The sequence below is a fragment of the Maylandia zebra genome, linkage group LG10 (assembly GCF_041146795.1).
Source record: "Maylandia zebra isolate NMK-2024a linkage group LG10, Mzebra_GT3a, whole genome shotgun sequence".
Lineage (NCBI taxonomy): Eukaryota > Metazoa > Chordata > Actinopteri > Cichliformes > Cichlidae > Maylandia > Maylandia zebra.
Window position 1 is genome coordinate 22818477 of NC_135176.1, and position 27969 is coordinate 22846445.

General features: G+C 40.7%; 2 protein-coding genes and 1 long non-coding RNA gene across 7 annotated transcripts in view; 1 reads left to right on the plus strand and 2 right to left on the minus strand.

Moving 5' to 3' along the window:
• dpysl3 (dihydropyrimidinase like 3) overlaps nucleotides 1–10715 on the minus strand; it is a 45498-nt gene extending 34783 nt beyond the window's left edge. For 2 of the 3 annotated variants that reach the window (XM_076889343.1, XM_076889342.1), the window contains exon 1: nucleotides 10335–10715. In XM_076889343.1, coding sequence (XP_076745458.1) covers nucleotides 10335–10700 — 366 coding nt within the window. In that variant the 5' untranslated portion in view covers nucleotides 10701–10715. Of the gene's footprint in view, nucleotides 1–1316; nucleotides 1531–10334 lie in introns of those variants that run through there. The other variant, XM_014414218.3, reaches the window with a different exon arrangement.
• On the plus strand, nucleotides 2036–3996 carry LOC143420863 (uncharacterized). The gene is made up of 2 exons (XR_013100616.1): nucleotides 2036–2341; nucleotides 2563–3996. It is a non-coding gene; the product is annotated as an uncharacterized LOC143420863 (long non-coding RNA).
• A 5116-nt stretch (nucleotides 10716–15831) lies between the features above and the next one.
• The window catches only part of jakmip2 (janus kinase and microtubule interacting protein 2), a 28017-nt gene continuing 15879 nt past the window's right edge, over nucleotides 15832–27969 (minus strand). For 2 of the 3 annotated variants that reach the window (XM_076889344.1, XM_076889345.1), the window contains exons 6-23: nucleotides 27758–27856; nucleotides 27461–27607; nucleotides 27213–27353; nucleotides 25583–25639; nucleotides 25161–25283; nucleotides 24797–24925; nucleotides 24071–24154; nucleotides 23887–23949; nucleotides 23697–23795; nucleotides 22563–22664; nucleotides 22380–22433; nucleotides 22231–22296; nucleotides 22074–22142; nucleotides 21476–21553; nucleotides 21216–21266; nucleotides 20640–20792; nucleotides 20448–20513; nucleotides 15832–18313 (exon numbers count right to left, since the gene is read on the minus strand). In XM_076889344.1, the coding sequence (XP_076745459.1) occupies nucleotides 18050–18313; nucleotides 20448–20513; nucleotides 20640–20792; nucleotides 21216–21266; nucleotides 21476–21553; nucleotides 22074–22142; nucleotides 22231–22296; nucleotides 22380–22433; nucleotides 22563–22664; nucleotides 23697–23795; nucleotides 23887–23949; nucleotides 24071–24154; nucleotides 24797–24925; nucleotides 25161–25283; nucleotides 25583–25639; nucleotides 27213–27353; nucleotides 27461–27607; nucleotides 27758–27856 (1845 nt within the window). In that variant the 3' untranslated portion in view covers nucleotides 15832–18049. Of the gene's footprint in view, nucleotides 18314–20055; nucleotides 20133–20447; nucleotides 20514–20639; nucleotides 20793–21215; nucleotides 21267–21475; nucleotides 21554–22073; nucleotides 22143–22230; nucleotides 22297–22379; nucleotides 22434–22562; nucleotides 22665–23696; nucleotides 23796–23886; nucleotides 23950–24070; nucleotides 24155–24796; nucleotides 24926–25160; nucleotides 25284–25582; nucleotides 25640–27212; nucleotides 27354–27460; nucleotides 27608–27757; nucleotides 27857–27969 lie in introns of all 3 variants that reach the window. The other variant, XM_004561728.5, reaches the window with a different exon arrangement.

Consider the following 27969-nt stretch of genomic DNA (forward strand, 5'->3'; position numbering starts at 1 on the left):
ATTGGCAGCACTTCTAGTGACTGTTAAACATGCCTTCACTATTTTCATAGATTTTCATATATTATCGACATCTCCTAATTTTACAGTAATAATGTAATTGTGTACAATTAGCTGAGGAGATAAGAAAAAAGCAAAGTCTCCCACATCTGAGCAACACACCCCGAACTGCAGCCTGAGCTTCAACAATGAGTGCTGGAAAACAGGCGTTTCAGATGCTCACACACAGAAAGAAAAAAAAGGAGAGGGAGAGGTTCCTCTGCAGTTGTAACACACACCAACACCCAGCTGGCTGGCTGTGTAACACCAGTCTGCCCTGAATTCAACCCCCCACCCCGCTCCACCCTGAATGCTCTGAGCCGACCCTGAATCTTTCTCCTTGTGGTGATGCAGAAATACAAGCACCCCTTCACAAGGCCAGCTTATCACAGATGGGCGTGTATTTACCCCACCTCTCTTCTCCCCCTGTCCCTCTCACTCTCTGCTGCTGCACCAGCCTGAAAGACAAACCCTGTCTATGATTTCCGAGGCCCCCCTATGAAATCACAGAGAGGGCTTTTTTTCCTGCAATAAAACAATTAAGGGCTTCAGGCGAAACAATGAGTTCATGTATAATAAGTGACCATTATTTTTAGGACCCCCTCCCCCCTCCTTTTTCAGTCATTTGCAAGCGTCCAGGGCATTGTGACCAGAATGTGCATTGATACTTTTATGTATGTCATGAAATCACTGTGCACCAAAATGGCAAGAAGGGTATTCGAAAAATGAGATCAACATTACTGTTCAAAATCCTCCCATGAACAAGACCGGCTGGGCCTTAAAAAGCCCCACAAGGGTTGGACACGTTCTTCTAATATCTTTACGCTGTAAATCTAGGTGGAGTGTAGGGGAATAAATCTAATTAACTGCATTATTCTAAATATATAAGAATGAGTTACATATTTTAAATCACCATAAAGTCTCCGTTATGCACGGTGATTTTTTTTAATGGGCGAGCCGGTATCCGTTCTGCACAACGGCATGGATCGCTTCAACAAAGAGGATGCAGGACACCTTTAAGAAAACGCCTTATCTCCCTGCCTGACTGTCACTATGGTAGCCAGACATGCCATATCATTGCGCGCATTGTTCCAGCGGCTTCCTGCAGTCGGCTCTGACAATAGAAAGAGCATTTTCATGTTGCTCTGAGCTTGCATCGGTGTATGTGACAAAGATCCATCGCAGCGGCGCAAAAAAACGCTGAAACCTTCTGCAGTGATTTGAAGCAGCAGCCATCAAAGTTCCTGCAGCCAGTGAAGGAGAAATAACTCTTTACTCACTGTGATCTTTGGGATGTTCTTTTTTCCTTGATAAGACATCTTCTGTTCGATTCCACCTTTTCTTTTTTTAAAAAAAAATACCGAGCTTTTAAAAGCGATATTCCTCCGTTTATGGATGCTGCAGCGGCCCTCGCCTGGATGGGAGCTTCAAGGAATAGTCGCCCCTCTTGTCAGTGCGATGTGGAGTGGCTCGCAGAGTGCTATAGGAGCGTCTGTGGTCCAGGCACACGGCCCCTCCCTCAGTATGTTCAGTTTGGAAAGCGTGATGTCACAATCTTTCCACCGGAGGGCGCAGTGGAGAAGCTGGTGAACAGCCTCCAGCAGGCATCCTCTTCTTTGCGTTACACTGCTGTCACACGTTGTTTTTTTGTTTTTGTTTTTTGTTTTTTACATAAAGTGTGCTGCGTATCCAATATCTGTCATCACTGACCTATCCGAGAGAAATAGCAAAGTCCTTGAAGCAGCTGGTTTTGAGGCGCACTAGTTTGTGGTGTAGTCTGCGCCTGTGTGTTTACGGCTGAAGTCACTGAGGTCTGATTGATTAGGGGAAAATTGGCAGAACTAAGAGGAAACAAAGGAACATGGGATAGAAATCACCATCGTTATTATAAACAATATGTAATGGAAAGATTTACTCATTTTAAACATGTCCACTGACTTCACTGCCGTGTGTTAATCATACATATTGGATGTTTAAAATTTTGCCAGTCTGCTAAATAGATTTAATGGCAAGAAAAAAAAATATTCCCTTTGAAATTGTAGATTTATATCAGTCATAACCAGGAGGTTGTGTGTTTTGTTTTGCGGGACACAGAAGAGCAAAATGGTGTGGCAGCTGTCACAGAGCTTGCCCGTAACATTGCACACACACACACACTCTTTCTCTCTCTCTCTGCATGTTCCCACCCAGCCATGTGTCTCCATTGTTTGAACCTAAAGTGGGTCCCTCTTCGCTCTGCCACTCCCCTCCTCAGCTCTAATGCAGCCATAATGAGATCCTGAGAGTGACATGCATGTAGAAGCAGGTGCGTGACAAAGGGTGTGCCTATTTGTGTGTCTATATTACACTAGCAACTTAAAATATGTATATATATATATCATACTTTCATTTGCTTCATTTTGTCTTTTTTTTTTAAATATTGCTTTACAGAGTAATGTAGGAAGGTTTTACAGCACAGTTCTACCCAATTGTTGTACAAAAATAAGGGTTTAAATCTTTCTTTCTTTTTTTTTTTGCTACAAGCAGACACGGGGCCTTCATCCTGGCATGTCCTTTCATGGCAGTGAGGCAGAAAGGCATTACCTCAGCATTTCCAGGACTTGGAGAATGCATCAGCGCTACACACTCAAGTTTGCAGGATTGCTACCTCTGCAGACCACATTAACCGGCTGACACTGACAGACAGACAGGGTGCAGACAGATCAGGGATGCAGAAAAGTCTCTGTCAGGTCATCAAGCCTGTTGGAGCACATTTCACACCACAGTGAATGGAGTGAGAAGCTTCCAGTTCACTACCCAACAATCATATAAAATTATATTATCAGTTTACACACAAGCACAATCATGCTGACCACCTCAGCCACTATGTGATCTCTTCATATAGACGACATTGGCGAATTGAAGAAGACTAAATGATCTGGAGTTGTTTTGTGGTAGTGGGACAATTCTGAAAATGCGGGGGGAGGATAAAGAAAATAGGCTACGCAGAACGCAGAATTAAACCTCCTAAAATTTTGCTTAACTCTAAACATTTAAGGCTCTATCAATGCTCAGTCTTGACCGATATGAAGACATATGAAGCAGCATTCTTCTTAGTGTTTATTTTTGGTCCCTTTTATGATTCATTCTCCCAAAACACTGAATATATTTATGATACAAAAGCATCTCTTTACTGCACCCAATATAATTAGAGTTATTTTTCAGACTTAACCAGAGGGAGGCACAGACATCCTCTGTTTCTATCTGCTGATTATAAAGACTAAACTGAGTGTTATATGCAACATTAGTAGAGTGCTTATTTCATTTGCTCCTAGAGTATCTCTGTGACAGCTTAAAGAAGCATGTGTGTGCATGTTTTAATTTAGACAAGTCTACATGTCAGTGTATATGTATAGTTTTATGCTTTCTGAATACATGTGTCAATGTGACTTCCACCCTGCAGGACATCACAAAAAAAAAAAGAAGATGGGGTTGGAGCCATTTCCTCTCTCTCTGGACATCTGGTTAGCCAGTCTCCATTATTCACTCCACTGCAGCAGCTCACAGGACTAATTAGCCCACCAGACAGGAGGAAAACCAGTAAAATCTATAATTATGATTGTTATTGTTCAGTATTACTACAGCGAACAGGGAACAACACAGGAACACATAGTGAGCAGTTCAGTTCACCATAGCCACAAAACAACGAATGATATTGAGAGTTTGCATGACAATGTCAATAATATCATGACTTACTGTAGTTCAAATCAAAGTGAACCAGGTGTAATCAGATAGGAAGGAGGGGTAACAACATTTGTCATAAAAATACAAACGGGCAGCTTTTCCACTCGTCATTTGTTTGCCAGACAAAGATGCTGTTAAGTTTTACTGGCACGCTAAATGTACCAGTTAATAACAAAGGGATAAACACATCCTGCCTTCCCTGTGTCCTCTAACAATTTCCAAACCAGGGGGGGGGGGGGGGGAAACAAAAACACAACCTTACTCTATTGTCTGCTGGTTTCTGCTGAATCATCTGGTCCCCTGAAAGCAGCAATATTGCAGTTCAGTATCAGGCCACATGAGGGAAAAAGGCCACCTGCCACGCTGAAGAAATCTATGTTTATTTTTTTTACAGTATTTTAAGACAATTAAAGGCGGGAATGATTCAGAAGGCGGGAATCAAATATATCATAAGGATAATGTGAAGATTTAAATGCAGATAAATGTAGAGTGCAGCAGCTTAGTCTCAAACTGTCTGAGACTGAATGAATAACAGCACTAGAACCACAGACGTGTAAACAAAAAAGGGAACACCATTTAACTGCAACGGTGGGGGGAAAAAGCATGTAGAAAACCTGTACTCAAAGAGATACAGCTCCACAGCTTCAGTCAGTTTACTTGCATTACTCACACAAAGGTCTGTCAGTCTACTGCTTTGTTGCTGAGTCTCTGTTAAATGAAAGTTGGATAAGAGTGCAGATCTGCCTGTGCAGCAGAAACAACAGCAGGCAGTCATATTTTAATTAGTGACCAATCTGAAGATGAAGGACTTGCATCATCAAGAAAGGCAATCTGTGTCAGAGAGTTTTGTAGTTTTAAAGTTTTTAAAGTGTAAACTGACAATCCCATTGTTTTCCAATCTTTGTAGGAAATATTAGCAGCCAGAACTTCCCCACATTCTCTTAAATGCTGTGTAGCACATAACAGCAAACCTTAAAGCTGAAATTCAGCTCAAACATACTATGCGGGGATCATTTTAAAATGTTTACCAAGGTGTGCTACTAATTTCATTTTAGAGTTGACATCACCATAATGACTTTTATTAGATTCCATTTGTCTGTAATCTATGACATCTTGCTCTATATTAACTTATTGTGTAATCTGCTTAACTCTTTCCTGGTCTTTTTAAAATCTGTTTTCTCCGTCCGTGCTTCAAAGAAGTACTCTTGTGTGCCAATAAATGACCACATTCTGGTGATGAAATGGCAAAATGGTAATCACACCACTTTGTCTAGTCCAGTGATTCTACTGCTCTCAGCCAAAATTGTGTGTGTGTGTATTGAACAAGAGCCAGAGAGCGAGACATGAATCATCATCTTTTGGTGCCTAGAGTGTACTGCTCTAAGCCAGTGTCAATTAAGAGTGGATGAAGTGAATTTTTAGAATAGTTGCTAGGTCACACATACAAATATTATCATCAGTTCTTGTCCCACACTTATGTTATGGCAAAAAGCAGTACTCATACATTTAGAGCCCCGATGGATTGACTTTATCCAATGTATTTTTTTTTTACAAAAAAGTAGCATTACAAGTATCATTTTCTTTCCTTGAATGTAGAATATGGAAACACTTCAGAAACAACCTTTTTAAAAAAAAATAAATAAATTGTACTCTCTAATAGCACAGTTAGAGAGTAACTCTAATTAAATTCCAATTAGGGGTACAAGGAGTTCATGAAGTATGTGAAAAGCTTATCTCAAGTAATCTGCCAAAGACAAAATTCAAATTTATTAATTGAGTGCGACCAAAGCAGAAATGTTAAACAAAAAAGGAATAATTACAAATATAAAAAAAGCAATAAAAGAGCCAGCTTAAATTACAACAGCTGATTTTTTTTATTTAGTAGCACAGATAAAGAGTTCAAATAGACAATAAATAGCTTACGTGAAGAAAACCAATAAGTAGGAAGTAATAGCTAAGAGTCAATGGTAAGCTGAAAGTAGTACAGAAATTAGTAAAATAACTTGAATTAATTTGTTAAGGGGTTAAGTAATAAAAAAAAAATTAACTAATTGCTGAAAAATTTATTTCCACTTTTGGGTAGTTAAGCGTAAAGTATAACTATATAAAATGAGTTTAGAAAATTCCATCTGTGCTGTTGTGTTGTCTGGTCTACTGGGTTGATTCAGATAAATGGGTTGTGAACCACTAATATAAAGTAATTATTACCTTTACTTAGCACTGGATTCTTTCCGTGGTGCTTTTGTTTGTGTCTCTCTCTCCATGGTGCTGAAAGACTTGTGTCATTTTTAATCACACATAACAGACACAAACGTACCTTTTCTCAATATCAAAAATTAAAATGCAAATATTTAAACGGTATAGAGTTTCCCAAATAATTTGTAAGGACTTTAAGCATAATGGAAAAGGTATCAAAGATGTTCAAGTGTAACATAAGTATAAGTATTATTAAGTATAAATATAAGAAGCGTTAAGTATTAAAGGAGTATTTCACCAGACTAAGACACAGAAAACATTATTCATTTAGATACTGGTTCTTTTGTGGCGATCCAATAGAATATGGATGCTTATTGCTAGCACACACTACCTTTATTATATATATATATATATATATATATATATATATATATATATATATATATATATATATATATATATATATATATATATATATATATATATATATATATATATATATATATATATATATATATATATATTTTGGGAATATAAAGCATATTTAATCTAAACAAGGCTCTTAATTGCTTTCTCTGCAGTTACACCTGTTAGTAAACCATACAGTTGTTCCCAGTAACACTCCTACATTTGGTAAAATATCAATATCATCATCACTATCATAAATGGCCTGTATTTATATAGCGCTTTTCTAGTCCCTAAGGACCCCAAAGCGCTTTACACATCCAGTCATCCACCCATTCACACACTGGTGATGGCAAGCTACTTTGTAGCCACAGCCACCCTGGGGCGCACTGACAGAGGCGAGGCTGCCGGACACTGCCGCCACCGGGCCCTCTGACCACCACCAGTAGGCAACGGGTGAAGTGTCTTGCCCAAGGACACAACGACCGAGACTGTCCAAGCCAGGGCTTGAACCAGAAACCTCCCGATTACAAGGCGAACTCCCAACTCTTGAGCCATGATCGCCCCATCATCATCATAGTAAGCAGTTCTGTGGGTTTTTTTTTTTTAAAAACAGGACTTATGTCTTTAGTGGCACAAGCCTGTAGTGATATGATATGATAAAAATTGTAATTTCTCCAGCTTTGAGGCTTTCCAGTCATTCTCCTTTTTTTTTCTCTCTGTCTTCTACTTTATCATACAAACCTAGTTCTGAATATGATGCGTAAAATGTAAGTAAAAACAGAATGCAATGATCTGCTAATGTCGTACACTCACGATTTATTCAGAATAGTACACAAAAAACAAATCTTACGGTTACTTTGTAACCTTGGTGAGTGGAGTGGAGTGAGAGACTATCTCTTCCAGCATGGGGTCCTGGTGACCTCAGGCCTCAGCTGAAGCCACAGACATAGCGCACACATGCAGGGGAAAGCTGAAGGACGTACAGCCAAGGCAAGTGGTGCAAGATGCTGATGGTCCCCAAGGTGAGGTAGGCCATCAATGTCAGGGACTGGTTTGCAACTACTGACCTGAAGGACACCTACTTCCAGATTCCTATCTGGCAGAAGCACGGTCGGTTCCTGAAGTTCAGATTCGAGGACAAGGTGTTCGAATTCTCAATCCTCCCCTTCAGCATCTCTCTTGCATCCCAAACCTTCATGCAGTGCATGGACGCTGTCCTGGCTCCTATTAGGCTCAGGGGCCGCAGGGTCCTGAACTATTCAGACAACTGGCTGGTCTGTGCCACATCAGTAGAACAATACCGCAGCCATGTAGCTCTGTGTAGCATGTTCTGGCTATGGGGTTGTGCCTGAATCTGAAAAGGAGCAGGCAGCAGCCTTTAATAGTCACAACATTTCTGGGCATATCCCTGGACTCCATCAGGGACTCCATGTCCCTCACTGTGGAGCGAGAGCAGGCCTTCAGGGTGTTCCTAAACCAATTCAGGTTACACTCACAGGTTAGCTGGGGGCTATCTCCACCTGATGGGCCACATGGCTCCCATGGTGTAGGTGGTTCTGTTAGTGCTCCTAAACATGAGACCTCTCCAACGGCACCTGCTGAGCCTGGGTCTGCTCGCAGCAGTCCCACAAGACAACACTGGTAGTCTCTTGAGGGCTCCACCAAGCTCTCTGTTTGTGGAGAGACTTGTCCAACATGGAGTAGGGCCAAGCGGTAGATCTACTTCACAGTTAGTCTAGTTAGTCTTCACAGATGCCTTGTGCAGTCGACGAGGACTGTGGGGTCAACAGCCACTGGACTGGCTTTTGGGTGTCCCAGCACATAAATGTACTGGAGTTGCAGGTTGTTGTCCTTGGCATTACAGTAGTTTCGGCCTCAACTGGGTATCACGGTATCCTCTGCAGCTACCAGGCTATAGCGGTAGGCTCACCCCACTCACTGACTCCCTGATTGCTGGCATGGTGGCAGCGATCAGGCCCGTTTGCGTTGGTCACTCAGAACTTAGCGATGCCGACTCCTCTTTAGTTTCCCAGTTCTTGAGGGGAGCCCAGCGGCTTACAGTTTGCAGGCCTGGGTACCCAGTTCCACCCAGTTCCTTGGCACCTTTTAGCGTCCTCATTTTGAACCACCATGTAGGTCTAGAAGGGTCAGTGAGCTCCATGCTCTGTTGGGCCATAGGGATTGCTGTGGGTGGTTGCCGGACTGGAAAGGGGTGGTCCTCTTGCCCATCCCTGCATTCTTGCCAAAGGCATTGACCCAATCCTACCCATCACAGTCGGTTGAGCTATGAACAGCTCTCAGTGACGGCTTGGAGCAGTTGACGGCTCAGTGCCAGGCTCAATTTGCCCTGTCCGTACTTTGGTGGTGTATGCTAGGTGTACCAAGCTGATTAGGAGAACAGACCAACTGTTTGTTGGTTTCCACTAGGTTTCAAAGTAAACATGGGCAGAAGTAAACAGGGGAGGTTCACAGAGGTTCACAAATCTTCTAAAAATATTGCCTCTACGAGTTGTGAAATGATTTCAGAATAATGCTCCTCAACACACAAACAGACTTTGATTTTCACATCATCTAATATCATAATCACAGTAAAAGAATCCAGAGAAATCTCTGTATGCAAGAGACAAGGTAAAAAAAATTATATTGGATCACTGTGATCTTCGGCCTTGGCAGGTGTGATTCTGACATGGAAATCACTGCACGGGCTGAGGAATATCCCTATCTGTGAAAAAAGTTCACTGTGCCATCCACAAATGCAGGTTAAAGCTCTGTCATGCAAAGAAGAAGCCATATGTGAAGATGCTCTAGAAACACCATCATCATCTCTGGATGATGATACAATGGGCTGATGCAAAGTGGAAAACTGTTCTGTGGCCAGCCAAATGGATATTATTTTTGTGAAACATGGATGCTACATACTACAGAAGAGGCTTGTTATCAGCACTGAATTAAAAACCCTGCTGTTCTGATGGTATGATGGATGTGTCAGTGCATGTGGAACTGGTAGGTGGTACATCTGAAAAGGCACCATCAGTGCTGAAAGGTATATACAGATGGTTTCTTTTCCAGGGAAGGTCCTGTATATTACAGCTAAACAATGCTGAACTGCATCCTACAGCTATGGAAATGGCATAACTTTAATACTCGAGGAGTCTAGGTAATGAATTGGCCTGCATGCAGTCCAGACCAATTTAAACATTTGGAGCAAATATAAGACAGAGATAAGACTGTTGAGCAGCTAAAATGGGATAACACTCCTCTCATGAAAGTCCAGCAGCTGGTCTCCTCAGTACCCATACATTTATGGACTTTTGTTAAAAGTAGAGGGGATGCTACACAGTGGTAAGTAGTTTGTATTGCACAATTTCTCAGTTAAAACAAAAGTTAATGAATGTTGGATGGATAGTGGGCTGTTTCCCAGACACAGCTGATTGTTTCTTGGTAAAATCTTACAAATGAATATTTTTTACTAAGAAATAATGCTAAGTCATAAAATCCTAATGCCATTTATTTCATGATTGTTTTACGTTCTGTGGCTTGTTCTATGCACTTCAACACCAAGGTTATTTCTCCAAACAAAATAGTGTCTTTAATTACATAGTGATGTGGCATAATGGCACATTCAGTCAACAGAATTATGGATAACTCAGCTTCTTATACTCTTTGTAGATTGTAAGGACTGGACAGTTTTTGACTTCCTATTTCAGTTTTTGCTCTCATGGCATGTCATTGTGATTATTCAGTGACAAACTTGAAAACTCAACTAAAGGACACAGCGAGATCTATAATATGGACTCTTATAATGGAAACAATTTTATCATTTTCATTTAAGCATAATTAAAAAAAAAAAAATTCAGGGTAGCTGCAGAGAACTTGTAGGAAAAACAGTGACACACAGTGGAAGCCACCTCTGTCATTTATGCTGAAACAGTTTGTTGCAAAAAAAAAAAAAAAAAAGTTAGTCTCTTTACCTTCTCATCTTCCAGGTTCTGCAATATTTCTTTTCCGCCGCTGGTTCCGATCTTCATCTGAGGGGAGCCTTTGCGTTCTTGCTTGTCTGCTGTGGGACTTTCCACAGCAGGGGAGCTCTTACTGTCACTCGCCGGGCTCTTCGCTTCCAGACCGGTTAGCCGTTTGGTGCTCCGCGGGGTGCGGGATCCCCTTTGCCCGACGCTAAGGGCATCAAAGTCTATCGTTTTACTCTCGAACGCGTCCTCAATGCTGCAAAACAAGCCTCCGTGTTTCTGCCTGGGCACCTGGTCGGCCGTGCCGGGCCGGGCGAGATAAACCGGCAGGTCGTCCCCTGATTTCTCCCAGTTTCTCCTGCGCTCTGCCATAGTGGAGCCCTGCACAAGTGGCCGAGAAAGACGGGGAAACTAGTACTGAAGTGCTGTGTGTGTGTGTGTGTGTGTGTGTGTGTGTGTGTGTGTGTGTGTGTGTGTGTGTGTGTGTGTGTGTGTGTGTGTGTGTGTGTGTTGAGCAGACAGTCAGGCAGGAAGGAATTGAATTAAAGCCAAAGGTGGTACTGCAGTGGCTCCTGATGCATAGGTAATATATGTGTATTTGATTCATCTTAAATTTTACAATGAAATCAAGCACACTCATGGTTGTGGCTTAAGACTAATGGAAGGCTTTGTTTCTCTGAGTTTATAGTATAACACTGAAAAGAGAACGAAAGAGATCGGGACACATTTGGTTAAAGAGAACACTCGCCATATTTATGCACACATACGTATTATGTCTGTAAAGGTAAGAATTAACCTAATAATCAAAATATAATTCCTTCTAGCTGATGCACTGATACTTAGATTAACTTGAGCGGACACAGGTGTGCGCCTAGCAGGTATTACAGGTGTCCTGAAAGACGTCCACTTTGGCGCTGTCCGTTCAGCACTTGCGCGCTTAAACAACTCCCAGCGAGATCATGCTGATGTTTCTTCAAGTGCTTGTCTGGCCCCCTCACCGGCGACACCTCAGGGTGCTTAGAATACTTAGGCCAGCACAAACGAGACAAGATCGTGTCAGCAGCGCGGCAGACGCGCAGCTTTCAGGCGGCAGGTCTGCTGAGTCGAGAGGGCGAACGAGGGAAGCAGGAGTCAACGAAGTCAGTAAACAGGAACGTAATTATGTAACGGCCAAATATCTACATGTTCCACAAATCTCCATGGGGTCAAATTTAGGACACTGGTTCCGTTAGGACTTTGTAGTATATTGATAACTGTGCCTCGTGTAAGTCTCATGAATAACATATGTCAGAGTAAAACAGCCTTCTAATAAAAAGTGGACAGAATAATGACAGTTTGGTATTTTATTTTATCCTGGTACAGCATGGGGGTGACTTTGGCTTCACAGAGAGGTGAAAGGACTGGTGAAAACTTTCATCAAGTGGATTAGAAATAACACCGACCTGCCTAACCTGTGTGTGTGTGTGTGTGTGTGTGTGTGTGTGTGTGTGTGTGTGTGTGTGTGTGTGTGTGTGTGTGTGTGTGTGTGTGTGTGTGTGTGTAAAAGAGAGAGGTGAAGAAAAGAGCTCTTAGACTCCACAAATCTGAAAAAGACTTTCAAGGTCAGTCACACTGTGGGCTACAGTGAAGTCCAACAAGCCACGTCCTCAGGTCTCATCTAACAGGTTGTCATCAGTGAATTAAAGCCGTGGCTGTTTTCAGCCAAAGGGCCACTTCACTGGGGCAGCATCTGAAATTTCCAGGAGCTCCTGATAAAGAAACCGACTAAGGGCACAACAGACAAAATCAAACTCAAATGACTCAAGTGACCAAGCCTGAAAAATGAAAATGAGAAAATGTAATTGTGTGTTTATTTGTTTGAGTTGTTACCAAGGCAGCCTCTATTTTTGTGTGTGGATTAAAACCACAGGAGAAGATTTTATCTGTATAAACAGATAACAGACTAGTCAAAAGGTTTCACATTGGATAATTTACAACAGGGAAAAGTCTGCCTGCAGGGATGTGCAGACATGACCATCTTTTCTTTTTTTGCATGGAAACATGAAGAAACACAATCCTACAAATACAAAAGCATATCTAACACACTGCATGATCATAGAATGCACAGGAGAAAGAGGAAAATAATGATCAAGCACGATGCTTTTAAAAGATAGCAGAGTGTATTTTTTTTTTCAGTGTACTGAAGCAAAATTAAACACAAGTAGCACTATTCTCTGCTGAGTTCCACTGTGGCAGTTTCCGTGGCTCTTTTGGCATCTAATGCAGTAACTTGACAAGGCAGAAGAAATTTCCCCTCACATGAATGTGATTAAAGCGTCAAGGTTTGCAGAGATGCCAAGAGCCTGCTAAAATTCCCTGTCTTGTGTTTCCTCCAGTATCTTACTCGGTTTAGACGGTGAATAATGCTGATGGAAGAGAGACAAATGACTAACAGCGTTCCTTGGAGTTTCAACCTTGTAACAAATTTGTGTTTTGGCCGGCCACACATTCATAAGCTGACACCGACCGCTTTGAGAATTAAACATAATGTGAGAGAACAAGGACAACGCTCTGAGGCCAGCGCAGAGTGTGTTTGTCTTTAAGTGTTCCCTGTGGTGTGGGGCATCAGCAGACTGACTGGGAGGCAACAGAGCCGTCAGCACGCAGTGTCTGGCTTTCAGTGTGTCACTGATGTTGTCATAGCTGCAAACCATAAAAACAAAACATTCAGTCGGTTGTTTACTTTACTGTCACTGTCAAAGAAAATTCCCCGTGATCACGATCCCAATGAAAGACATTGTGTTACTTCCACACATTCTGAATTTCCTGCACAAACCCATATTTGGCACTAAGTCAATAAGTTCACAAACTAACATCATTCTGAATTAATGTGGCTTTTAAAGTAATGACTGCATCACTGGAGCAGAGCAGGAGACTCACTCAGTCATGATAGTAAACGTGGATGTAAGGTAAGCCAGCACCATACAACAATGGCCTTTATTCTGCTAGTGGGTTAAGTGCATGCTCATTCGGGCATGATTGAAGCATGGCAGGTAGGACAGAGTTTGGCAAATTCACACCCAGTGGTCTTCATGGATTTGGCACAAGAGGCCTTACGGCGACTTAGACCTTTGAAGAAGTAGGTAAGTGGGCCACAGTTCCACAGATAAGTCGACAGGGCTCAATTCAAATGGTACACAAAAACACATAAAATCTCACATTCCACCACAGGTAGGTTTCTGGTTTGAGTTTGATTTAAAAAAGATCAAATATTCACTGTCAAGTTGTCTTGGTTATGTAGCAGCCATGCACGTCTGTTAAATCATGGGATTTTTTTTTCCTGCCACAAAATGTCATTCCTACGGCATTATTAGAACAGCAGCCTAAAATCAGAAGCAGCAGTAAACCATCAGCATTATACATCAACTTATATAAATGCCTACTGGCCTGATGTAGCCAAATAAAAAGGAATGGCAGCCCAGGGTACTGCAGAAGCTCACATCTCGGCTGTTTTTCTTGTTTTCACTTTGCTTGTGAATTTACCCAAAAATTGCTGAATTGTGCAAATCTAAATCTATAGTTTCAAAAAGTGAAAGCAAAAGCTTGAGGTGGCAATCTCACAGAAGTATGAACTATAATAATAATAACAACAACAGATTGCATTTTTATATAGCGCTTTTCTTGACCCCTCAAAGTGCTTAACAATACCACTATTCATTCACTCTCACATTCATACACTGGTGATGGCAAGCTACAGTTGTAGCCACAGCTGCCCTGGGGCAAACTGACAGAGGCGAGGCTGCCATATTGTGCCATCGGCCCCTCTGGTCAACACCAGTAGGTGGTAGGTGAAGTGTCTTGCCCAAGGACACAACGGCCGAGACTGCCCGAGCCGGGGCTCGAACCGGCAACCTTCCGATTACAAGACGAACTGCCAACTCTTTGAGCCACGATCGCCCCGATTGCCCCTTAGCAGTCCTGACTATGAAGTCAGGACTGCTAAGCAGCTGGGGACACCAGGCCAGGCAGCTGCATCCGCCTGGAATGGTTTGGCTGCTGACCAGCTGCGGCTGAAATAAGGTTAAAGAGCCTCCCAGGATGGATGTGTCAGACTTTTCAATCTTGTATCCCTAACAGTCAGGCCGGCTTCTTAGCACATGAACAACACTGAAGTGTTCGTGCTATCTGTAGTTTGACTTTTAAACAACCCACTCTTCCGACTTGTGTCAAATGTGCTAAAAAGGTTTGTGCTGGTAAAGCATTTATTGTGCAGAAGAAGCAGTTTTCATCTGCACCCAGCAAACGTGTCATCAAGGATTACGCTAGAAGGATAATTATCCGTCCATCCATCCAAACTTCCTCAACACAGTATCTCTTTGATGGCAAAAGTGACATTGTGACAAAACATACTTTTGGCAATAACTATTAATGGCAATATTTCACTTTTAAAAGTTTAGTCACATGAACTGATGCAGTGATGATAGGTTATACTATGTCACTATTTGACTATGATATCTTATAGCTTTTTTAAAGTAGCCACAGACTGTGACCATACAGTTGGTAGGATTCATAGTTAGTAACACTAACATCTGGGGACACCTATAACAGGTTCATATGATTTACCACATAAATCACATGAACCTGAACAGATCTGATTTCAACTGCAATTTGAGTGATTAGCAGAGGCATACAAGCACAAAGGGGAGTTTCATTTAACTTATTTAGTAGTGTTTTCCCCCTCTTTTATTCAGTTATAGGAGACAGTTGTTCAGTCAGACGATACACTAAATATAAAAGTGACCTCTGTGTAAGCGGTGAAAGGAGGACAGATAAAAGTGCTTTCATGACAGATGTACTTTGGCAGAACAAAGCCTGGCTCAGCCTCTGTTCTCATCAGGATTGTCAAGAACAGCCATGACTCCAATTTTTCTTTTTTAAAGCAGACTCCTAACCTGGACTGACTCTTCTCTTTGTACCATACAGCTTAGAATAAGCTTAGAGTATGAAAAGCCTACTATTTAGTAAACTAATGAGGAAACTGGAAAGCTGAAGCCTTCAGTGTCATCTTCTTTAAAGTAAGCAAATGACTCAGCAATGCTCAACCAGACTTTTTACCCTTTAATATTAAGTAACTTAGAGAAGCGCCAGTAAACACGATATTTCTGTCAAGGATTTCTGTCCGTTTTTGAGCGGTACATGCTCGGAGAACAAAGATGTGAGTAAGCCACCCACCAGCTACAGCTCAAAGCCTATGCTCTCTTTTTATGAAGGGGAAGGAAATCTTGTTACAAACAAAACCAGTGTGAGAAAAAGATGTTTGACACGATGATACGGGGAGATATAGAAATTACTGACTTTGGAAATAGTATGTAAAAAAACATCTTTTGCTAAACACTTAAATATTTGAAATACATAATAAAACAACAACTAATTGAGCGTGACAAAAGCAGATTACGTGTCATTAAAAAAGGAGTTTAAAAAAAAGCAACTGTTTTGCAGAAAGAAGACAAATTAGTCTTCAAGGTCATAGGCCATATTTTTTTATTTAATCTTTTTTTGTTTTTTACAGCATTACGTTTTTCTGTTTATCAAATAATCTAAATGAAATTAGGAGGGATTATATATTCTCCTTGGAAGACAGACAGAAGAAGGAGAAAAGAAAATCTCTGTAAAATAAAAATAAAAATGAATACACATTACATGTAATGTCACACATTACATTCTCGTAATGTATATTTGTGAGATACATAAATGACCCGAAAAAGAAAAAATTGATTAAACATGGAAATACAGGCAGAAAAAGGGGGGAAAGTGCATTTAAGGCAACTGCTGTTGAGTTTGCACAATATTTTCAGTCGCCCCCCTCGATAAGTTAAAGTGAATGTACTGGGCTGTAGTTACTGTCCGATGTGTAATGAGATCCAATGAGAAGGTACCCTCGGCCTTACAATAGGTGATTCAGTGGCAGATACAGTAGCTCGGGTAAAAAGGGGAGCAGGCAGAGTATTAGTAGTAAATATTTTAGGGACTGGGCAGAGTCAGCTTAGCGGGAGAGAAGTGAAGCAGGTGTTGTGTTGCATCCACTTTCTCCTGTTTCCTTTTGGGGGAAGTGGACACCTAAGTGGCCAGCAGAGTTTAGCAAAACAGGGCCATTAGTATCAAAGATGTTTTGGTTAGTAGAAAAAGAAGAGACCTGCAGTTTTCTTGGGATAAAGGAAGGTCTGATGTTGTAGTGTTGTTTTATAATTTTTTCCTTTCATCCTTACAAAATTCAGAGTATGGAGTGAAATTTTGCCCAACAAATACGGACAACATGACTGTTACATGTTGTTTTGTGACCAGAGCTCATCGGAAACCAGTCTGAAATATTTACAAGTTTGGTAAAAGGTCATGTTTCTTTAAAGGGCAAATTGGGAAAGTTGCACAGGTCGACAGCAGCACCCCCTGCTGGCCAGCTGGAGCAACACGATATAGACAGTAGAACAACAAATCCAATACACGGTATGTGATAAAGGATTGGGGGGGGGAAGGAAAGGGGTGGCAAATATTTATATTATTCCACATTCATATTAAAATTATTTTTTTCATTTATAATTTTCAAGGAAACAATGTTCATCTTTGCAGCCATCACCACAATAAAACAGAGCAATTTACACCCTTGTCAAGTCATTTCTAAACTGCCAAGTACATCAACTGTTCAAGCTGCATCAGAGAATAAACAAAAGTTTCCACTATTCACAGAAAAAAGGGGAGACTACATGAAATTATTCAGACACATGTACATATTAACAATGTATATATTACAATACAGAATGGGGATGTTTTCTCTTGGGCTGTCAGTGGTAGGAGCTGTAAAAGAAAAACAGAAAGGAGGGGAAAAAAAGACAACCAGGGGGTAAAGCTTTTACAGTCTGCTGGCTTTTGAGAAAAAATGAAGATGCAGTTTGACAATCCGTATGTTCTCCTGTACAGATCCAGGCTGAGTGGAGCTGAGTGGATCCAAGTGTGGCATTTCTCCCAAAATCTATTTTCACCTTCCTTCACTCGAGTCTGTTATGTGTGTCCAGTGAAGACATGTCAACCTGAGTGTCCCGTATCTCCCATTAGTGTCTGTACACACCAGCTTCTGCAGTGTAGCTGTGTCCTTTTGCAGACGTGACCTCTGGAGAGTGCAAGCAGTGTGTAAGCACCATTCTCTGAACAGCAATGTCAGGGCAGTTGGTTGAAGAAACCAGGTCCCGAAAGTTCCTTGTTATAATCTGACCTGAGACCAGCACTGTTTAAATGGCCTCTGCGTGCGTAAGGCCCTGAGTTGGCTCGCTTCAGTTCACCGGGTGGTTGCATTCAAGAACTTCTTTTCAGGTTTGAACGCCAAAAGAACAGAGGGGGGAAAAGAAGAGCGGCCTGTGGTTTGTTTTCCTTGTTGTTTATGAGCTCTCTGTCTGTTTATATTCCCACTGGGGCTAAATGTTGGTCAGTGATATATTATTACCCTGCATGGCAGAGAGAACATATCCCAGGCTTTGGTTTTTAAATTGTCAAAGCATGTGTTTGCAACTGCATATGTCTGTAAATGCATGTGTGTCTGAAAACTATTTATGTGTGTGTGTGTGTGTGTGTGTGTGTGTGTGTGTGTGTGTGTGTGTGTGTGTGTGTGTGTACATGTCTGAATGCACTATATCTGTTTTCCCAATTGCCTGCCATTCCTTGCAGTCTGTATTCTCAGCTGCTTGGAGAGATATTTAATGTCCTAAAAATATCATCCTGGGCAGCAGGATGAGAACCAACCTCACCCGGTTAAAAAACAATATTAATAATAATAATAATAATAATAATAATAATAAATCTGAAGTGTGATCCGACCAGCACACAATACATCCAGCTATACCGACAGCAGTCACTGATGTTATGACACGAGCAGCCACTGCTACACACACCGTTTCACACTTGTCCAGAAAATAAATAACACTGCAGTCACAAACAAGATCCCCAAGCTGACATACCACCTGAGAGAAAGAGAGAGAGAAGTCATGAAAGATTAGATTAGAACACACAAAACGTGCAGCATGTGGCACATTTTTATCATCTTTAGATATCGGTATGCTCAGTCAGTAGCAGTAGAGTAGCCCCTATGTCAAAAGATTATAATCTCTGTACTCAGCTGTCACTCATGAGAATATTAGAATTTTACTACTATTTGTTTTTGCTTTACAGTCTACGACTAAACTCACTGGCCACTTTATTAGGTATGCGTTTCTAGAGCTGCACTGTGGTCATAAAAGGATGGATATGGTAAGCAGCGATATTTAGGGAGACTGTTGTGTTGAAACAATCCTCAGTTCGTACTACAAATCAGAAAGAGTGTCAAGAAAATATCCCCCTCATCATTACATCAAACAGCAGCAACCTGTACTGTTGATATAACGCAGCATGGTATGGTTTCAAGTTGTTTACGCCAAATTTTGACCCGGACATCCAAATGTTGCAGCAGAAATCGAGTCTCATCAGATCAGGCAATCTTCTACTGTCTACGTTTGCTGAGAACGTGCAAGATGTAGCCTCAGTTTCCTGTTCTTAGCTGACAATAGTGGCATCTAGTGTGGTCTTCTGTTGCTTCGAAGTCCCTTAAATCACCTTTTTTCAGCATGCTGATGCTTGATTTGATCGTCAGCGTGCCGTCTTGAACATGTCTACAAACCTAAATGCAATAAGTTGCTGCCATGGGATTGGAACTAGTAACATATAAGGAGTTGTTTGTATCTAAACTATGTGTGACGTGTAAAGTACCAAAATAACACCTATATGAGACACATTTTTAGCTTCTAATGTTAGAGATTCTGCAGCTGGTTTTGGGCTGTGCAGGGCTCTCTCTTCCAGAAGATGATTGAATAAAGAATTATAAATGTTTTGACCACTCCTGAGTCGGGTTTTCTCTGTTCTATCATGGGGATCAAAGAATCGGGTTTAAGATAAGTCACTTGTGTTAATGAGTGATTGAAGAGGTGTGCCTAATAAAGCGGCCATTGAGTGTTCTTCCCAGTATTCTTTCCAGTCAAAGTGCTTTTGCTTGCTTTTACACCTCTTGTAAACCACCTGTAAAATTTCTAACCTTCCACGCACAAACAGCTGAGCAGCAGAGAACAAACCAGAGCAAAAAGGTTAGTGAACACTGGACTTGTTATCTTCAGCTAGATGGGAACATGAATTTTTTTCTCCATATATTGTTTTTACATCAGCCATAATAAATTATTTGGTAACTTTAGTTTTAGTCTATAAAAACACAAATTGCTGGGTGAAAAACAATCATCTAGAACAATTTCACAAACCTCAAAGGGTTTCTGCAATGCAGGTATAAACAATGGTAATAACCAAAGAGTTGACAATGAAGAAATATATAATGGATAGAAAGGTGCTCATGGTATCTGCTACCAAGACGGTAAAAATAGAATGTAAACATGGAGCGAAACACAGAAAACATGGAAAAAAATATCACGAAACTGTAACAAAACTGCATAGGTGGAAAGATGATGAGAGTACAAAGAAAAAGTAATGACAGATGAAGGAAGGTGGGAGAGTGTGCAGACCAGGGTCAAATCTTTTCTTGATTCTGAAAGACACAGAGCCACCCAGTGGTCAATTTGTAAAACTGTTTGAGGTTTATGGCTTTCCTCAGTAAAATATTTAACCAAGGTCAAAAAGAGGGATGGCAGTGATTTGAATTTTCTACCGAAAGCCCAACAGGACTCACCTCTGCTACAGGACACGCCAAAGACTTCAAGGCCAAAGGATAAAGGCAAGAGAAAAGAACAAGAACAGAAACAGAAACTATAGGAAGAAAGAAAGATGAAGGAGGGACAAAGGAAGAGAAGAAGAGAATTAGAGGAACACTTGAGACATGTTAGTCACAGAAGGGACAGGAACAGAGGTTCACTGTGCAGCGGGCGTGGCTCATTGTGAATTATGAAATCATATTTATGAATATCACATGATTTGAGACTGATTCCCTTTTTATCTTTTCTTCTAAACTATCAAAATTCAATTAGCGTTCCTTTATGAGTGTAAAGCCAAGCTGCTGATCATGAGAAATGAGATATTTCTGCATCCAATTGTTTTCACATTAGGCCATCAAACACATCCTACCTTTTCCTCCAGGTCTTTAATCTGCCTCCTCTGGATTTCTGTCTTATCTTCAAGATCACGAATTCTCTGCAATTATTTAGAGAGGGGAAAAAAATAATAACAATACCAGTATAAAGCATGTGACCTACAAACCTACTTCCACGCAAAGCTCTACTGTATCATCAGCAGCCACATTTACAGACAGCAACAGACCTGATGGGCCTGGTGCAGAAGTTCCATCCTCTCCTGGAGGATCTGGCAGTCGTACTCTCGACTCTTCCTCAGCATCTGCCTCCTCAGCTTCTCCACCGCCGTCCGCAGCTCGTCCCTCTGAAGCTCATCCAGAGGCTCGCCGTACTTTATCACCTGGTGAAAAGAAGACAGGCGTGAAGCACAAATACTGGATTGTGATTGATCTGAAAGACTCCTTACACCTCCAGTGTTACTGCTCTTTATCAGCTGAGGCTTTATCAAATCATAAGAATCCTTGAGGGCTTGTAGAAGCCTTTTCTGTTTCTTTATCTCTGTTAATAATCTCACACCAGTCATTCGTTTACCAAGAACTAGCTGTGCCAACAGCTTCGATGATCCAAATTATTTGGGAGGAATTTGGCATTTCTTATCTTAATTAGATAAACCTCACCCACTGTATCAGATGACTGTGGTGACATTTCAAAAGATGGGTGAGACTCAACAAAGCTACAACTGTTTTTGTTTTCTTTAGCCTTTTTTTGGTAAAAATGTATGGCTGTACGGCAATGCATAAATGCATGATGGCAAATCAAAGACCTTGTCTTGCTGCAGGGCGTTGTATAAGGTTGCTTCCAACTCCTGGATTTGCTGTGAAGAGAAGCAATGTAGAAAAGTGTTGTTAGTTAAGTTTGTAAGAACTTATTCACTTTTCTTCAAACGGCTACACGCCTAACAATACTGTCATGATTCTAATCATAAGATTATGTGTCACCTTGGGAACTGAAATTTAGACCCCAAATAAAACGAGGCACTGTTTTCTCAGCCCCAGATGTACAAGAGACAAAAAACACACCCACCATGTATGCCTGATCCAGGGCCTGTTTTCTGTAGTCCAGCTCCTCTTCCAGATATCCTTTCTGTTTGCAAAACATCTCCTGTACACATGGAGCATATTAGGACCAGTGTTTAGCAGAGAAAGAAGTGATAACATAAACTTAAACCACTTCCTAACATGTGGTTTAACTGTTTGAAACTATAGGATATGGATCTGTGAAGAAAACCCAACATCAATGACAGATTTTTTGTTTGTTCGGTTTACTAGTCATAACTTACAGGAAGGATCTGGGTACAACGTGGAATATTCAATAAACCATCGTCATTATTTCTCTTCTTTCCTTTCCTATCTATTCTTTTTTTTTTTTTTTTTAACTGAGCCCAGTGCCACTAAGTAACATTTAACGCCTCCCTGTTAAAGTGTCACGGTGCAAGTCTAGAACTTAATGTGCAGCAGGCACATGGTGCTTCAAATACTGGTTATGGAGACTCTTTGGGTATGATGTGACTTTATCCAAGGAATGTTAATTAAATGTCTTAAAGGCAGAAGGTTAAGCAGAAGAATCAGTCATATCACAAATGATAATCATGAAACAAAGTCTGCCCCTTGTTGTGTCCCACCATCTCTATCTCCAGGTCCATCATCTTCTGGTGCAGTGCTGCCTCTGTCCCCTCAATCTGTTGAATCCACTGGAAAATAACAAGCAACAAAATATGATTTATTAAACAACAGAACAATCTGATGTTAATTTAAACACAATGTAGCTTCCAGCCTTACCTTTTCCGCAAGTGACAAAACAGTGCTAGCCTGAATAATAGCCACTTGCTCCTCATTCCTTAAGTTCTGCACAAAAAAGACATTTAAACCTTAATAATGTAAATGTTTTAGCGACGGAAAATGAAATGTTAAGTTCCGTATGAATTTACCCCGTTGTCTCCGAGGATATCCAGCAGTTTGATGAGATCTGGTATGCATACATCCTGTGGAAAGAAGACAATAAAACTGATTAGGGTGTAAATACATATAAATTCCTTTAATATTTAATCTTTGCTGTTTTTAGCTACTTAACGATAAACTATGATAAAGCATCAGCCCGTCTCACTGCGCACCTTAACTCCTTCCTTCATACAGTAGATCTGCAGTGCACTGACTCCCTCAGAGAAAGGATGCATTCTCAAATGGTTGAATGGAGGAGACCTCCTCTCGCGCTCCTAAAACAGCAAAAAGAAACCCACTTTTTATTATGCAAAAAGTCTTCTGCAAGCCTCCTATGAATTATAACAGCATTATAACATAATCTCTATCATAGGAGCCTAAAATTAATATTTAAATCAGGAGAGAAAAAAACAGGACGAGTGACAGTCTTACCCGGAGTTCTAATGATGGATTATATCAGTCCCTATCAGTTTCTCTTTGCATGCTTGAGTTTTAGTACGCAGCACTGTCTTTGTTCAGCTACAAAGTTTCTAACTTGGTTCACAAGTTCATTGCAAACGCTGTCATCTGACTAGTGACATGCCAAGCCTGACAGCAGCGCTGGAGGTTTTTAGTTTAAACCGAGGCTGAATCACTTTGATGTTGCCAGAGGTGAAATCAGGTGAATGTGCACGGCACGTCCGAGCAAGAACTTTTCCTCTGTGTTCACTAGGTGGCAGTTAAAGCCTTGGTAAGGTGCTGTCAGTCACTGCACCAGAGCGAAGCCAGAACACAGAAACTGCTGTCAGCTGGTTATCGAGCTTGGAAATCAGAGACTCTTGGAGCCATTCCAAGACACGAGGCATGCACCCTGTTAAACAACGATTCTGCTCTTCTCCACAGTCCTCGAGTTAAAGCAGGGATTGTGTTGTGTTGTTCTTTTAAAACCTCACTGTGTTCAACTCAAAGTTTACCTTGTACTTTTACGAAACGATATAATCCCCAGCCTTCAGAAAAAATTCGATAATTTCGGACACCACTTCTTTTCCCCTGTAAAGTGGCTACAGTCTCTCCTGATTTGCCATGAAATATTTCACTGTGGTTTAATTCACTTTAATAAAATCTATGAAATGTAAAACCAATGTGGCTGCTTTAATCACCAGAGTGTTGTTTGTGTAATAATTACACTAAAATCACTTTTTCTCAGCTCTTGGGAAAGCAAAACGTTTTTAACTCAGTAAAAAACACACAAGTTATTTAGGCTCACCTGATTATTAGGCGCACAGACAACCCTTATCTTACTTGGTAGAAAACCCTTTGTGACGTACCTCTAGCTCCAGTATCCTAAACTCTAACAGTTCATTTTGATCTTTGGAGTCTTGAAGCTCCTGCTGCAGCCGATTACAGTCTGACTCCAACTTTTCCACCTGGGTGCCACAAAGGATCAGAATGAATGTGTCTGTTTTCATTTCCACTATTTCATTGTTCACTGATTATCGAAAAAAATGTGAGTCCAACCTTTTCTAACAACTCCTGATTCCTTCTTAGGAACAGCTGCTTCTCTTCAACCCATTTGGAGTCCTGATTAGTGGAAAGGTACACATCATTTCATATATTTATTAAACAAATATGGTTATTTTTTCCAATCCCTTCATGCACACATGCAAACACCTTCATTCATACGTGTGTTTACGCATCCTACCTGTCCCTTCAGGGTTAGTTCCTTCTCCAAGTCCTCTATCTTGGCTTTATACCTGAGAACCTCTGCTTGGAGCTGTTCGTGAGCCTGAACCAGGAGCAAAACAGATATTCATTAGAATTTTTTACAAATCTTGCAAGATTTTAATTTTTGTCTGACATTCACTTCTGACTGCACTCAGGCTCTATAATGGGATCTGTTTAAGCCACACCTAAAACTCTCACAAATGTTGTTTTGGTTTTTTGAGGGTTTTTTGCAGCATTTCAACCCGACATACAACGTACATAATGTCGCTATATGCAGACATTAAAAGAGAACGACTGAAAAGTCTAAAAGAATGTTTTGTGTCCTGGTCAAGCATGGGACATTACCCAATCAATGACGGCAGCTGAACTAATTAAAAAGTACGTCTGACATCCACATGATGTGGCCACGCTCAAAATGACTCTTTTACAGCCTCATACGATAGAATAAATGTCAAAAAATGATTTTATAAATCGTGTGTTTAGATGAATACTTCAGACTAGTGGTAATAAAATTCTCAATAACTGAATTTCTCACTGCTAAGGCAGACAGACGTAACCTTGAATGAACCGTGTTGTACCTCCAACTTAAATAATCCTCGGGGGGACATTAGAATTTTTGGGGGATTGTAACTTTACAGTTTCAGACCAGATCAGAGGTTTCCAGACTGAGCAGTAACTAGTTAATTAATCTTTATACATGTACCTTAGCTTCAATTTCAGCATCCAGTAGGCCTCCTTTCTGTTCCTGCAGCAGGGCGTAAGCTCGCTGTAAGGCCTGGTATTCCCTGGTGAGCTGACGGAAACGTAGCTCTGACTCCTCGTTGGCTAGACTCTTGATTGATACACACAGGAAAAAGATCAAAGGTTATGATTCTAGGAGACAGCATCATTATACTGATACATCTGATGAGCTAACATTACCCAGCTGGTATGACTGAACAAATTTGATGTTGATAGCAGAAGTTTAAAAAGTAAAAACACAATTGAAGGCCCTGATGTGAATATAAATGAGATTACTGAGATTAATGCTAGACTATCTTTTGGATATGATAAATATAAGCTCATACATCATCCAGGTCTTCCTCAGGAGTAGCAGGAGTTCTGTCCATTCGAAATGAAGCCACTGAGGATGTCTCTGAGTCCATAGACTCTTCATCATACCCAAAGAAAGTATCAACCACGATATGCCTCTGCAGAAAATAAATACCAAAATCTTTCACGATAGAGCAATCAATACACTTTTTTTTCCTTTTGGTGCTTCACATTTAACAAAAAGCCATGTTTTGTGTTAAATACTGTCAATTTTTAGTTTTGTTTCTTGCATTATTAACAGGTCGAGTTTCTCCTTGCACTCATTTGTTTAACTACAGTTTACACTCTTATTGAAACAATCCGCTCAAACAGGACTGACTTCCATACTGTTTTTTAATGCACACTTTCTACACACACTTTAAATTAAGCAGCCATTAACAAATCGAATTTATCCTACCTTTATTGGCCTTGAACTTCTTTTATGCCGTTTCTTTCTTAGGAGTTTTTCTCGGTCCTGGAAAATCAGACAGATGAACAACACACTTTAACAATACGACTAAAGACACAGTTACTTTCTTTGATTTTCTTTCTTTAGGTTACATGATCAAATTTATAGAAGCAGCAAAATTACAAGAGCTACCCCATAGCAAAAATGCTATAGGTGTGCAAAAGTCATGAGCCACCCCTCAATTCTTTATATTTGTTTCCAAGGAAACAAAAAGTGGTCTAGAGCAATAGTTCTCCAGGCTTTCTGAATATCTGTGAATGTTTACACACTGGTTTTTAACTTAATTTCAGTCCAGTACTAATTATTTTCAGAGAAACATTTTGTTTGTTTGTTTAAACACGTAACACTGACCTAAGAATCATCCAAGCATAAAAAAGGCACCTAACTCAATAGACAAACCAGTGGTGCATTTCTTTAGTTGGATATAATAAAAAATGATGACGATAACACAGTTTGATATGTTTCAAGGTGATTCTCAAAGAGCTATTAGCAAAAAACCTAACATATCTCGCATGGTGTACCGACCGTGTATCCTTGAAAGAAATTAGGCAGCTGAACAAGTGAAGGACAAAAGAAGAAGTGGCAGGGCTAAAAAGGTTCCTGCAACAATATGTGAAAGTCATGACCTTTGAGAAACAGATCCATCAAAGACCTGACACCGGATCTGAGATCCAGCTAGTCCTTCAGTTGATCCATCAAGCCTCATCAGAGACGGTCTCAGTGGAGTAGCAGCTGTTTCCTTCTTAAGGAAGGGAAAGAGAAATTCCATCAATTTTGATTAAAAATTGGTGGAATTATATAACTTGAAAAGTATCATCCATATTTTTATTTACCACACAATACCACCTGGAAAGGCTCAGACTGGCAAGAGCTTCATTTTATTTTCAGCATGATGATGATCCCAAACACACTACCAGTGCAGTAAAAGCACATTTAGATAGAAATGTTGGCTTCCCCAGAGTCCGGACCTCAACATTACTCCAGCAGTGTGGCATCATTTTAACAGGTGAAGCAACAAAAGGCAGCCAAATCCATAAGAGATTTGGGGTGTCCTTCAAAAAGCCTGGAGAACTATTCCTGAAGACAAAATGATGGGTGGCTCGAGACTTTTGCAAAGTAGTGTACTACAGATGTAAACAACACATATGTGGTTTTAGAATATGTGTGATTGAAATACCATCAAAATGGATGATTGTAGACAAAAAACTCATCTGAAATTCCTGCTATGGGTCATATTTAGCAAACCCAAACATATAAACTGGGATATGCTCTATACTGTGCTTGATTTTCTAGTTTTCTAGTAAGGATAGTCATGGCAATACATTTTCACAAGATTAACAAGCATTACACCAATTTTCAGCAAACTATGTCCTGTTTGGAGCAGGTCCCTACTGTGGGTCATCTTGACCATGATGTCATAATAGCTCATTATCCTCTGAAATTACTTCCTTTTCATCTGAATCTATCTGACCTAAGCAGAAAGATTCAGTGTTGTATCAGGACTGTGTCAAAATGTCAGAGCATCACGGCAACAACATGGCTTAGTTGATAAATTACTGAAACACTATAAGAAACATACTCTTGTCAGTTCATCAATCATGCTTTGCTGCTCCAAGACTTGAAGCTTGAGAAAGGCTATTTCCTGGTCATCATGGGCTTGGTCCAGGTCATTGAGAGACTTTAGCTTCTTCAGTGGAGGATGAGAGTTTATCCTCTCCTTCTGCAGATCCACAAAAAACACAGAGAAGTGTCCACTGAGATCACACTATTCAAGTGTAAGTCAGCGTGCGTATATACAGAATGAGGCTACTGATACTTTGTGCAGACCATCTCAAGGTTTTCTTTCATCAGGCTCTTCAGCTTCTCCTCCAGCTTCTGGATCGTCTGGGTCAAATCGTCATTCCTCTTACTCAGCAGCTTGTTCTTGTCCAGCAGGGGCTTACACTGCTTCTCTGACTCTCGAACACGTTTCAGCTAGTGAGGGGAAAAAAATCATAAATTTAATTTAAATGGTGATTAAGGAAGACCCGTAAGAAAAGAGATGACAACGAAACAGCAGCTGGGAACTTTCAAGGAAAAGCAGAAACATTAAAAATGAATTAAGTTTCTTGAATTTCATCGTACCAGTTCATTCCTCTCATCCCCCAGCAGCGAGTTGCGGTCCTCCAGCTTGCGTATAGTCGCATTGAGTTCAGCCATACGCCTCTGGTTTCTCCTCATGTCCTGAAACAAACAAAATGCAATCCTTTATCATTTGACCAATCAAGTCACAAGGGAAGTGTGAAGAATACGTGATGTAATGGACTGCAAAACAGAACAGTCCATCCTGTCTTGTA